This window comes from Mustela nivalis, assembly GCF_964662115.1.
Source record: "Mustela nivalis genome assembly, chromosome: 1".
NCBI classification, from domain to species: Eukaryota; Metazoa; Chordata; class Mammalia; order Carnivora; family Mustelidae; genus Mustela; species Mustela nivalis.
Window position 1 is genome coordinate 103,215,182 of NC_139020.1, and position 14,518 is coordinate 103,229,699.

General features: G+C 36.7%; 1 protein-coding gene across 3 annotated transcripts in view; it reads left to right on the top strand.

Annotated features, from left to right (window-relative positions):
* ATP11B (ATPase phospholipid transporting 11B (putative)) overlaps nucleotides 1-14,518 on the top strand; it is a 121,425-nt gene that overhangs the window by 57,586 nt on the left and 49,321 nt on the right. For all 3 annotated transcript variants that reach the window (XR_014300959.1, XM_082692305.1, XM_082692306.1), the window contains exons 13-18: nucleotides 2,945-3,187; nucleotides 8,177-8,352; nucleotides 8,924-8,992; nucleotides 10,384-10,457; nucleotides 10,534-10,637; nucleotides 13,474-13,655. Coding sequence is in view for 2 of the 3 variants with exons in the window: in XM_082692305.1 (XP_082548431.1) it covers nucleotides 2,945-3,187; nucleotides 8,177-8,352; nucleotides 8,924-8,992; nucleotides 10,384-10,457; nucleotides 10,534-10,637; nucleotides 13,474-13,655 (848 nt within the window). In the remaining variant the exon portion in view is untranslated. The remainder of the gene's footprint in view (nucleotides 1-2,944; nucleotides 3,188-8,176; nucleotides 8,353-8,923; nucleotides 8,993-10,383; nucleotides 10,458-10,533; nucleotides 10,638-13,473; nucleotides 13,656-14,518) is intronic.

The window sequence follows — 14,518 nt, forward strand, 5'->3', positions numbered from 1 at the left end:
CCCACTGAGCCACCCAGGTGCACCTCTTTTATCTGTTTTTATACCAATGAAATCTACTTTGTCATATTCTGTGTCATTTTATTTCCATACTATCGAAGAAACTGCTCTTAAGATGGTGTATAGTGCCCTCTCTATAACTAAACTTAAAAGTTAGAACTTCTTGTTTATATATATATATATATACATATATATGTATATATATATAGATAGATATATAGATATATAGATATAGATATATTTGATAGAGAGCACAAGAAGGCAGAGAAGCAGGCAGAGGGAGAGAAAGAAGCAGGCTCCCTGCTGAACAGGAAGCCTGATGTGGGGCTCGATCCCAGAGCCCTGGGATCATGACCAGAGCCGAAGGCAGACGCTTAACCCACTGAGCCACCCAGGTGCCCCAATATATTTTTAAAAATCAAAGTTAATTTATTTATCTCTATCATCTAAATTCTGAAGAGTCCTCCATGACTGATATATCTGTGTCTATTCTAATCATCTTTGAAATATTATTTCTGTTTGACTGCTGATGTATTTTATATAATTTTTTTATAACTTATTATTCTTCCTGATCTAAAAGTTTCTTATTAACTTGTGTAGGTAAGTGACATCTCTCTGTATCCATCTTTATAATTCAACATTCGCTGTAAGTAGTGGGCTATCTATAATATCACATCGCAAAGGTAAACTATTTAATCTTTTATTTCTAATTCCAACATTTTTTAGCTCTATGACTGGTAAGTTATTTAACCCAACTCTTCCTTTGTTTCTTTTTCTCTAAAATAATAATAGTACCTACCTCGTGGAGTTGTTGACAAGATAAAATGAGTTAGAACACTTAGCAATGCTGGCAGTCTAATGATTGCTACACAATTATTGGCTTTTATTATTACTATTTTAAGTAGCAGAATTCCTGCATCTCAGATGTTGTAGTTATCTTTACTGTTTGCAAGAAAATGAACTTTAAGGTGTATTTTCACACTTTATTTCTTGGTCCAGGCAATTTTTTCCAGCTTTAACTCTGCCTCCCTTTTTGTATGTTGAGGCTTTTATTCTGCAATCTTGCTGAACTCATTTATTCTAGCAGTTTTTTAGTGGATTCCTTAGGATTTTCTATATACAAGGTCATGTTATCTACAAATGGTTTTACTTCTTTTCCAGTCTGAATACCTTTTATTTCTTTTTTCTTGCCTGATTACCCAAGCTAGAACTTTCGGTACAATGTTAAATAAAAGTGGCAAGAACAGACGTCGTTGCTTTATTCCTGAATTTAGTTTAGGGGAAAGCATTCAGTCTTTCTTCATTAAATAAGATACTAATTATGGGGTTTTGTAGATACATTTTATCAGGTTGAAGAACTAGCCTTCTATCCCTAATTTGTTGAAATGTTTTTATCATGAAAGAGTATTGGATTTTGTTAAATACTTTTCTTGAATGTGTCAAGATGATCATTTTAATAATAGAATAAAGAGGGACACCTGGGTGGCTCAGTTGGTTAAGCAGCTGCCTTCGGCTCAGGTCATGATCCCAGCGTCCTGGGATCGAGTCCCACATCGGGCTCCTTGCTCCGCAGGGAGCCTGCTTCTCCCTCTGACTCTGCCTTCCACTGTCTGCCTGTGCTCGCTCTCGCTCTCTCTCTCTCTGACAAATAAATAAATAAAATCTTTAAAAAAAAAAAATAATAATAATAATAATAGAATAAAGAATACCAATTTATTATTGTGATAGGTTTTGTTGACTGATTTATGTTGAACCAATCTTGACTTCCAGGAATAAACCCCACATATTCATGGTATATCTTTTTTCTATGTTTCTAGATTTGGTTTGTGTTTATTTTCCTAAGGGATATTGGTCTTTAGTTGTTTCTTTTCCTTGTGATGTGTACTTCCCTTTTTAAATGACAACTTTCTCAGATCACTATTGCATCAGTCAGATCCTCAGCATAATTGTAGTTGTATCAAGATTTGACTATTTCGGGCTCTCTGCTCAGCAGGGAGCCCGCTTCCCTCTCTCTCTCTCTCTGCCTGCCTCTCCATCTACTTGTGATTTCTCTCTGTCAAATAAATAAATAAAATCTTTAAAAAAAAAAAAAAAAAAAGATTTGACTATTTCATCCTTCTCTTTTTGGACCTGTCTTCTTATAGGGTTAATTTTCCAGAATTATTCTCAAAAGAGTAGTAAAATTATTTGTCTTATCTACTTTTAAAAATATTTTTATTTAGGGACACGTGGGTGACTCAGTTGGCTAAGTGTCTGCCTTCTGTTCAGGTCTTGATCTCAAGGTCCTGGGATGCAGCCCTGTTTCATGCTCCCTGCTCAGTGGTCCGCTTTTCCTCCCCCTCTGTCCTTCCTTCCCACTTGTGTTATCTCTCTCTGTCTCAAATAAATAAGATCTTTAAAATATATATTTTTTTTCATTTAAGTACTTACTTTTCACTGAGCTTGTTTTCTACACTTGGTTTCAGTTTCCCCCTCTAATATTTTAGAAAACTTTCCATCTCTGATTTCTTGTGTTGCTATTACTTTTGTGTTCCTGTTCCCAGTTCTGTTCCATTTCTTCTGTACCACATAACCCTTTCACATTCTAGGTTATTAAGCATTCCTTCCACCTTGCTCAAAGATCATTCTTAGTCCTACTACCTCCAAACACCTTATCCAGGAGATGGAAAAAAGTATTAAATCCCACATTATCAGCCAACTCGACAGATGAACATGGACCTAAAAATGCCACGAACTTCAAAGTTTATATAGATGTGAAATATTTTATGTTACCCTGTTTTGTTTCTGTGCATCTTAATTTATTTGTGCTTAGATTATTAAAAAATAATCTCAGCATCAGTATAAAATAGGTAAGCTTGACTTTAGGAGATAGAGGAAGACAAAGTTTTTTTGTTTAACCTAAGACCATAAACACAAAAATTTATTTTCTTCTATCTTCCATCTCTAGGTGGAGTATGTGTTTACAGATAAAACTGGTACACTGACAGAAAATGAGATGCAGTTTCGGGAATGTTCAATTAATGGCATTAAATACCAAGAAATCAATGGTAGACTTGTCTCTGAAGGACCAACACCAGACTCTTCAGAAGGAAGCTTATCTTATCTTAATAGTTTATCCCATCTTAACAACTTATCCCATCTTACAACCAGCTCCTCTTTTAGAACCAGTCTGGAAAATGAAACGGAGCTAGTAAGTAACTTTTAAATTAATAAATTGGAATTTCATTTGAAGTAATTCTCTTTGGTATTTACTGGATTGTAGGAGAAAAAATTTAAGAGTGGAGCAAGGTGGGGGGGAGGAGTCAAGATGGCGGAGAAGTACCAGGCTGAGACTACTTCAGCTAGCCGGAGATCAGCTAGATAGCTTATCTAAAGATTGCAAACACCTGAAAATCCATCGGCAGATCGAAGAGAAGAAGAACAGCAATTCTGGAAACAGAAAAACAACCACTTTCTGAAAGGTAGGACCAGCGGAGAAGTGAATCCAAAGCGACGGGAAGTGAATCCGGTAAGCGGCGGCGCAACAGCGCACAAAATCAGGACTTTTAAAAGTCTGTTCCGCTGAGGGACATCACTCCAGAGGCTAAACCAGGGCGAAGCCCATGCGGGGTCAGTGTGGCCTGAGGTCCCGCAGGGTCACAGAAGGATCGGGGGTGTCTGAGTGTCGCAGAGCTTGCGGGTATTGGAACGGGAAAGCCGGCTACAGAGACAGAGCCGACAGTGAGCTCACAGCTCGGTGTTACCTTGAACTGGTCGCAGGCTCGGTGAGCTCGGAGCATGGCCGGAGGTCAGGCAGATTGGAGTTACTGGGCGCTGTTCTCTGAGGGCGCACTGAGGAGTGGGGCCCCGGGCTCTCGGCTCCTCTGGGCCGGAGACCAGGAGGCCGCCATTTGTATTCCCATCCTCTGGAACTTTACAGAAAGCGCTCAGGGAACAAAAGCTCCTGAAAGCAAACCCGAGCGGATCACTCACCCCGCCCCTGGTAAGAAACACATCAACAATAATACAATAATAGTAGGGGACTTTAACACTCCCCTCACTGAAATGGACAGGTCATCCAAGCAAAAGATCAGCAAGGAAATAAAGGCCTTAAACAACACACTGGACCAGATGGACATCACAGATATATTCAGAATATTTCATCCCAAAGCAACAGAATACACATTCTTCTCTAGTGCACATGGAACATTCTCCAGAATAGATCACATCCTCGGTCCTAAATCAGGACTCAACCGGTATCAAAAGATTGGGATCATTCCCTGCATATTTTCAGACCACAATGCTCTAAAGCTAGAACTCAACCACAAAAGGAAGTTTGGAAAGAACCCAAATACATGGAGACTAAACAGCATCCTTCTAAAGAATGAATGGGTCAACCGGGAAATTAAAGAAGAATTGAAAAAAATCATGGAAACAAATGATAATGAAAATACAACGGTTCAAAATCTGTGGGACACAACAAAGGCAGTCCTGAGAGGAAAATATATAGCGGTACAAGCCTTTCTCAAGAAACAAGAAAGGTCTCAGGTACACAACCTAACCCTACACCTAAAGGAGCTGGAGAAAGAACAAGAAAGAAACCCTAAGCCCAGCAGGAGAAGAGAAATCATAAAGATCAGAGCAGAAATCAATGAAATAGAAACCAAAAAGACAATAGAACAAATCAACAAAACTAGGAGCTGGTTCTTTGAAAGAATTAATAAAATTGATAAACCCCTGGCCCGACTTATCAAAAAGAAAAGAGAAAGGACCCAAATAAATAAAATCATGAATGAAAGAGGAGAGATCACAACTAACACCAAAGAAATACAAACTATTATAAGAACATACTATGAGCAACTCTACGCCAATAAATTTGACAATCTGGAAGAAATGGATGCATTCCTAGAAATATATAAACTACCACAACTGAACCAGGAAGAAATAGAAAGCCTGAACAGACCCATAACCAGTAAGGAGATTGAAACAGTCATTAAAAATCTCCAAACAAACAAAAGCCCAGGGCCAGACGGCTTACCGGGGAATTCTACCAAACATTTAAAGAAGAACTAATTCCTATTCTCCTGAAACTGTTCCCAAAAATAGAAATGGAAGGAAAACTTCCAAACTCTTTTTATGAGGCCAGCATCACCTTGATCCCAAAACCAGACAAGGATCCCATCAAAAAAGAGAGCTATAGACCAATATCCTTGATGAACACAGATGCGAAAATACTCAACAAAATACTAGCCAATAGGATTCAACAGTACATTAAAACGATTATTCACCACGACCAAGTGGGATTTATTCCAGGGCTGCAAGGTTGGTTCAACATCCGCAAATCAGTCAGTGTAATACAACACATCAATAAAAGAAAGAACAAGAACCATATGATACTCTCAATAGATGCTGAAAAGCATTTGACAAAGTACAGCATCCCTTCCTGATCAAAACTCTTCAAAGTGTAAGGATAGAGGGCACATACCTCAATATCATCAAAGCCATCTATGAAAAACCCACCGCAAATGTCATTCTCAGTGGAGAAAAACTGAAAGCTTTTCCGCTAAGGTCAGGAACACGGCAGCGATGTCCATTATCACCACTGCTATTCAACATAGTACTAGAGGTCCTAGCCTCAGCAATCAGACAACAAAAGGAAATTAAAGGCATCCAAATCTGCAAAGAAGAAGTCAAATTATCACTCTTCGCAGATGATATGATACTATATGTGGAAAACCCAAAAGACTCCACTCCAAAACTGCTAGAACTTATACAGGAATTCAGTAAAGTGTCAGGATATAAAATCAATGCACAGAAATCAGTTGCATTTCTCTACACCAACAGCAAGACAGAAGAAAGAGAAATTAAGGAGTCAATCCCATTTACAATTGCACCCAAAACCATAAGATACCTAGGAATAAACCTAACCAAAGAGGCACAGAATCTATACTCAGAAAACTATAAAGTACTCATGAAAGAAATTGAGGAAGACACAAAGAAATGGAAAAATGTTCCATGCTCCTGGAATGGAAGAATAAATATTGTGAAAATGTCTATGCTACCTAAAGCAATCTACACATTTAATGCAATTCCTATCGAAGTACCATCCATCTTTTTCAAAGAAATGGAGCAAATAATTCTAAAATTTATATGAAACCAGAAAAGACCTCGAATAGCCAAAGGGATATTGAAAAAGAAAGCCAACGTTGGTGGCATCACAATTCTGGACTTCAAACTCTATTACAAAGCTGTCATCATCAAGACAGCATGGTACTGGCACAAAAACAGACACATAGATCAATGGAACAGAATAGAGAGCCCAGAAATAGACCCTCATCTCTACAGTCAACTAATCTTCGACAAAGCAGGAAAGAATGTCCAATGGAAAAAAGACAGCCTCTTCAATAAATGGTGCAGGGAAAATTGGACAGCCAGGTGCAGAAAAATGAAATTGGACCATTTCCTTACACCACACACAAAAATAGACTCAAAATGGATGAAGGACCTCAATGTGCGAAAGGAATCCATCAAAATCCTTGAGGAGAACACAGGCAGCAACCTCTTCGACCTCAGCCGCAGCAACATCTTCCTAGGAACAACGCCAAAGGCAAGGGAAGCAAGGGCAAAAATGAACTATTGGGATTTCATCAAGATCCAAAGCTTTTGCACAGCAAAGGAAACAGTTAACAAAATCAAAAGACAACTGACAGAATGGGAGAAGATATTTGCAAACGACATACCAGATAAAGGACTAGTGTCCAGAATCTATAAAGAACTTAGCAAACTCAACACCCAAAGAACAAATAATCCAATCAAAAAATGGGCAGAGGACATGAACAGACATTTCTGCAAAGAAGACATCCAGATGGCCAACAGACACATGAAAAAGTGCTCCATATTCACGCGGCATCAGGGAAATACAAATCAAAACCACAATGAGATATCACCTCACACCAGTCAGAATGGCTAAAATCAACAAGTCAGGAAATGACAGATGCTGGCGAGGATGCGGAGAAAGGGGAACCCTCCTACACTGTTGGTGGGAATGCAAGCTGGTGCAGCCACTCTGGAAAACAGCATGGAGGTTCCTCAAAATGTTGAAAATAGAACTGCTCTATGACCCAGCAATTGCACTATTGGGTATTTACCCTAAAGATACTAACGTAGTGATCCAAAGGGGCACGTGCACCCGAATGTTTATAGCAGCAGTGTCCACAATAGCCAAACTATGGAAAAAACCTAGATGTCCATCAACAGATGAATGGATCAAGAAAATGTGGTGTATATACACAATGGAATACTATGCAGCCATCAAAAGAAATGAAATCTTGCCATTTGCGACAACATGGATGGAACTAGAGCGTATCATGCTTAGCGAAATAAGTCAAGCGGAGAAAGACAACTATCATATGATCTCCCGGATATGAGGAAGTGGTGATGCAACATGGGGGCTTAAGTGGGTAGGGGAAGAATAAATGAAACAAGATGGGATTGGGAGGGAGACAAACCATAAGTGACTCTTAATCTCACAAAACAAACTGAGGGTTGCTGGGGGGAGGGGGTTTGGGAGAAGGGGGTGGGATTATGGACATTGGGGAGGGTATGTGCTTTGGTGAGTGCTGTGAAGTGTGTAAACCTGGTGATTCACACACCTGTACCCCTGGGGATAAAAATATATGTTTATAAAAAATAAAAAATTATAAAAGAAAAAGAGTGGAGCAAGGAATATATATTTGAAATGTATATCCTTTGATTCAGCACTGAGAATTTGTAGTCACAATCCAGTTTAACTTGCAAATTAGTATGTTGCCTGCCTTCATTCTCTGAGTATTTAAATGAGACTAAGTGGAGAACCCTTACTGCCTTAAAGTAAAGAAGACTTTGCTAAGAAATAGAGCTTAAATGTATTTAATACATTTTGTGATCTCACTTTTTCCACAAAAGAGTTTTCATCTTTACTTATAATTTGGCTCTTTCCTAAAAAGATATTTTTGTGTTGAAGGGTCATAAGCAAATGTGACATTTTACTCTTCAACGAGCTAATATTCAGGCAGTTCAGGATTATAGCACTCCTGTTGTAGATCTAAGATAACCAAATTTTTAACTGTATTTATTGACACTCTTTTGTCCAATTCTGCTTACAGTTTTCTAAATGTTACTTGGGAATGGTATTTTTATTGAGAATATTATCCTTCTACAGATTAAAGAACATGATCTCTTCTTTAAAGCAGTCAGTCTCTGTCACACTGTTCAGATTAGCAATGTCCAGACTGATGGCATTGGTGATGGTCCCTGGCAATCCAACTTTGCACCCTCCCAGTTGGAATACTATGCGTCTTCACCAGATGAAAAGGCTCTAGTGGAAGCTGCTGCAAGGTAGTTTGATCTAATTTCCAAATCTTCAGAAAAACACCTTTTAAATAAAAAGGTGCAAATACTAGAAAATTACTTTAAATTGTCAAACAAAATTCATAAACACATAAAGGTAGAAGTATACTTTAAATTGTAAATATGTGTTATTAATTTTGTCAAGCTTGCATTGAATCATATTTTGAAGAGATCTTTAAAAATCTGATTACTATGAAATATGAATAATGTAATTTGTGAGAAATACTTGTGTATGTATTGTTTTGCACTTACACTGATTCTTCACATTCTTAAAAACATTGCCATATTCAAATGAATATTTTAAAATACTGGGAGAAGGGGGTGGGATTATGGACATTGGGGAGGGTATGTGCTTTGGTGAGTGCTGTGAAGTGTGTAAACCTGGTGATTCACAGACCTGTACCCCTGGGGATAAAAATATATGTTTATAAAAAATAAAAAATTTAAAAAAAAATACATCTTAATTGTATACTTTTATTCATGCTAAGTTATAATGACATATTATGAAACATGAAATATCATCCTTAAATCTTATATTTCTTCATCTTTTAATCCTTAGAATTGGCATTGTATTTATTGGCAATTCTGAAGAAACTATGGAAGTTAGAACACTTGGAAAACTGGAACGGTAATTTTTTTCTATTCTGTAGTTTTCTATGTAATTAATATAAAACAGGAATCTGTAAACTGTGGCCCATAGGTCATATTTAAAGCCTACAGCTGGCTTCTAAAGCCTGCAGAAAACTTCATTACATACTTTAAAGGTTGGGTTTGTTTTTTTTTTTAATGCAACAGTGACCATATATGGCCTGCAAAGCCTAAAATATTTACTCTTTGGATCTTTACAGAAAAAGTCTACTGACCCCTGCTCTAAAATGATGTAATACAATGTTGTACTTCATCACAGGAATAACAGTATCCTACTCTGAATCTTTCATTTGTATTTTAGCTTAGTGTTTCTTGAATTTACTCATAGGTTTATTTTTATGAACTCCTGGGGTAGTTTCATGAGTTCTCACTAAATTAAAAACAAAACTTGTTTATATTGCCTGTGATTTTATTTTTCAAATGTTAGGGCACACCTGCCTGTTTCCAATATTTACACTGCTTGATAAATTAATCCATTCCTGTTCTATTCATACCTTTCATGGGTTTACCGACTCCAGTCATATCTCACCTCCAGCTGTCCCTTTCCAAACTCTGCTTTTCCAAAAAAGAAAATAAATTCTAAATAGAAATAATAATAATTTTCTAAATAATAGACAAAATTCTAAAATAGAGCCCGTTCTTTGGCTGTTTTCATGGAGAAGCCTGTCTAGCTCATTTCATCAACTTAAGAACCATCATACCACTCTGGCTTGTTGTGCGGGTTTTTTTGAGATGTACACATCATTCTATATGTGTATCACTATATAAATCCATCCAGAAAACTTTAAGCCACACCTGACTTATCCACACAAATTCCTTTACTACTCCTTATAAAGGCATTTGCTCCCCGACCTGTACATATGTCCACTGTGTCAGATTCAGAATCACTGCTATAATGATCCTCCGTTACTAATGTGAGTGTGTTGTATTTCTCAGGTATGTTTGGGCAAAAAAGAGGGTTGAGAATCAATTACATTTTTTAGTGAGAAAAACATGAAGCTGGGCAGATCTGGATTCCAGTCCTTTGCTGTGCCACTCACAAGCTTATTTGACTTTAGAAAATTATTTATCTTTCTGAACTGAATGGTCCTCTTCTGTAAAATGAGATAAGAACTACCTTCTTTGGTTCTCATGGGTATTAAATGACATAAAGTATATAAAGTACTTGGCTTTTGGTAAGTACTCAATATATGTCAGTTCCTTCTATTTCTATCTTGTGTTGTTATTAATGACTCATAACCCATCATCTTGAAATTGTAGTTGAGATTAATTTCTTGTTCTAAATCTTATCTTTTATAGCGTTTCTTCAAATATTCACTTAGTATCTTTCAAAAAATGTAAACTTTTGGTTTTTTAAATTTTTTTCCTTAGGTACAAACTGCTTCATATTCTTGAATTTGATTCAGATCGTAGGCGAATGAGTGTAATTGTTCAGGCACCTTCAGGTAACCTACCTAAACTTTTATGAATTTATATTTATCTAATATTAAGAGCTTGATAACTGATTTTTTTTTTTTTTAGGTGAGAAGCTTTTATTTGCTAAAGGAGCCGAATCATCAATTCTTCCTAAATGTGTAGGTGGAGAAGTAGAAAAAACCAGAATTCATGTAGATGAATTTGCTTTGGTGAGTGTAAATTTCTAAGATATAAAACTCTAAAAGATATACATATGTAAGATTTAAGGCTTCATTTTTGCATTAGTAATTTATCAAAAGTATGGAAATTCTGCAGTTCTGTTACATTATGTGTTGGCTCCTACATTCTTTGGTTAAAAATTAACTTTTAACCTGCTAAAATGCAAGTCTTCTCTCTTTTTTTTTTTTTTTTTTTAAGATTTTATTTATTTATTTGACAGAGAGAGATCACAAGTAGGCAGAGAGGCAGGCAGAGAGAGAGGAGGAAGCAGGCACCCTGCTGAGCAGAGAGCCCAATGTGGGACTCGATCCCAGGACTCTGAGATCATGACCTGAGCCGAAGGCAGCGGCTTAACCCACTGAGCCACCCAGGCGCCCCGCAAGTCTTCTCTTTGAACCTGTTATAGTCAGGGCTTTTTTGGCTGCAAAGACTATTTAAATTAATATATTAAAAAGAGGAGTTTACTTAAAGAATATAGGGAAATCCCAAAGATGTGAAGATACTGGAACCTTCATGCTTTGCTGGTGGGATTATAAATGGTACAAACACCTTAGAATATAGTTTAACAGTTCCTCACAGAACATAGAATAATATAGTTACTATATAACCCAGGGAGTTCACTGCTAGTTATATACCCAAGAGAACTGAAAATGTATGTTCACATAAAAACTTAGCATTATTCCTAAATGGGCAAAAGGTGGAAACATCTGAATGTCTATCAGCTGATGCAAGAATTAAACAATGTGTCATATTCATATAATGGAATGTTGTTTGGCCACTAAAAGAAATGAAGTAATCATATGCTAAAACATGGGTGAACCTTGAAAAGTTCCTATGCCTAGTGAAAGAAGCTAGTCACAAAATGTCACATGTTCCATTTATATGAAATAACCAGAATAATGGAATTTATAGAGACAAAAAGCACATTAGTGGTTGCCAGGGGTAGAGGAAGGGGTCAAAGGGAAATGTCTGCTAATGGATGTGGGATTCCTTTTGGAATTGATGAAAATGTCCTTGAATTAGATAGTAATAATAGTACAACTCTGTGAATACACTAAAATCCACTGAATTGTATGGTTTAAAGCAGTCAGTTTTATGGTTTGTGAATTAGTTCTCTCTTACCTGAAGAGTGAAGGGGAATTTTATGAAAAGGACATACTGCAATTCATTTGAAGAGGAAGATTTTTAGGTAGTTCTTAGTCTTAAGAACTCATGATCTCTCATTTCTGCATTTCTATAATTGATTGCTCTGTACGCCTCTCTGCTCACCTGCCTCCTTTACTTACCTTACCTATGGTTTATTTTCTCCCATTACTTGTTTCCTAATTGTTTCTGATCTAGTTCGTCTGTCACACTGTAACATCCATGAGGACAAAGACATTGTTCTCCCTTACACTCATTTTAATCCAGAACAATACCGGCACATAGTTGGCATTCAGTAAATATTTGTTGTAAAATGAATTAGTTTCATATATTAATAACACTCAATGGTCCCTTAACTGTTCTTTAAGAAAAACAGTTATTTGTAGGTGTGGGTCATTTGTAAATCAAGGAACATAAATTATTTAGGAATCTGAATAGTGTCATGTAGTATTTTAAAATGTACCCTTTCCAAGTTTTGTTGTTAGAATATTTATTTTGGGGGGCGCCTGGGTGGCTCAGGCACTAAGCATCTACTTTCAGGTCAGGTCATGATCCCAGGATCCTGGGATCCAGCCCTGCATCAGGCCCCCTGCTCAGCACAGAGTCCTCTTCTCCCTCTCCCTCTGCCTGCTGTTCCCCTTGCTTGTGCCCTTTCTCACTACCTCTCTGCCAAACAAATAAATAAAATCTTTAAAAAATATATTTATTTTGGGTTTTTCTGAGGAGAATGCACGGCAAGAGAAGGAATTTGTATAGCTTTTAGTTATAGACACGAACTTTAAATAGAACACAGTAAGAAAAATTTGTGCCCAGGGGAATTAGATAATCAAATATATATTCCTGGGTGCCTGGGTGGCTCAGTGGGTTAAGCCGCTGCCTTCGGCTCAGGTCATGATCTCAGGGTCCTGGGATCGAGTCCCGCATCGGGCTCTCTGCTCAGCAGGGAGCCTGCTTCCCTCTCTCTCTCTCTGCCTGCCTCTCCATCTACTTGTGATTTCTGTCTGTCAAATAAATAAATAAAATCTTTAAAAAAAAATATATATATATATATATATATATTCCTAAGTGTTGTATAATTCCATTTCACTAGTGAAGCTATACAATGATGTGGTTTAAAATCATTTGGTGACTATAGAAAGTATTGTTTATTTGATAAGGGCCACCTCACAGACTTCATTATTGAACTGTAAATTCATTATACCAAGAACTCTCAGGAAATTATGGTCTCCTTTGCTTCAAAAAAATTCTTATAAAGTACATAAAAGTGGATTTGTAAGTGTTAGAACAAGAGAGAAGAACCTGGGGCTACCTCCCTCTTGACAGTCCTGAAGTTACCCCTATAGAACTTTCTGGCTTTCCAGGTAAAACAGTTTTAAAACCACAGTAAGATGATCTTTATGATCCTTTCTAGGCTCTAATATTCTACAATTTTAAAACTTCAGTTATTTTAAGCAATTTTTAAAAACTTCCTCAGCAGTTAAAAGAGCTATGATAATATGTGTCCCATAACTCAGGTAATGAGGGCTTTGTGACACTTCATTTATTTCTTATTACTAAATGATAGTACTTTTTAAGTTATTTGTAATTGATTTTTGGTAAGGCAGCCTCAGTTTATTTCAGTGACTTCTTGATTTCTCATTAGTTATTTTTGTTCAATTTTTGTCTTTAATTTTTCTGTTTTAGAAAGGACTAAGAACTCTGTGTATGGCCTATAAACATTTGACATCTAAAGAGTATGAAGAAATAGATAGACGTCTGTTTGAAGCCAGGACTGCCTTGCAACAACGGGAAGAGAAATTGGCACATGTCTTCCAGTTCATAGAGAAAGACCTGATACTACTTGGAGCTACAGCAGTGGAAGACAGGTAGGTATCAGACAAACAGGCTATTGCCTTTTCTCTCATAAGAATTTTCTTAGCCAAGTATTTCTAATTTATGACATAAATTCCATTTATTAACATCTTATAATAATGTATTTTAAATCAAAATAGTTAAAGTCTTAATTTTTCCTAGTCAGTACATACAATTTTTATTCTAGCAGGTATCTTAAATAGATGAGAGAATTCTGCTGTGTATAGTTTTGCTTATAGGCAATTTTTAGAATACTCCTCAGTGTGCCATACAGGAGCTTTAAGCACCTGCTTAATTCTCCAGCCTCATTTCCCACCACTGCCTGCTTCCACTTTCTGCTCAGTAGTACCAAACCATATATAGTTCTCTGAACAACTGTAGCTAAAACTATTCTATTTTGTGCCTTTTCTCTTTGGCAAGGCTGTGCCTTCTGCCTGGATAATTTTTCCTTTATCCATTTGTGAATGTCTTTACAAAGTATAGCTCAGATAGTACCCCCACTCCAGTAAGTCCTTTCCTTACCCCTAATAGGATTAAAAATTCTGTTTGTGAAGTATTCATGTTTTATAGGTAGTACAATATTGTTTTTGTGGCAGTGCAAGTATTTCTTTAAAGACTTTCTCCTCTGTTAGTTTGTGAATTCCTTAAGGTCCTTTTACTCTTTGTTCCCTACCATCTGTATCTAAGAGTGTTTGCATTTTTTAAAATATAGGTTTCCTTTTCTTTTCTTTTCTTTTTTTTTTTTTAAAAGGTTTTCATTTACCTATCAGTTGTCCTAATGAGATTTCTGAGACTCACCTGAAATTACATCATCCTTTATTTACCCATATTTTGGATAAATTTCCATTATCATATTTATTTATCTTATCCATATTTT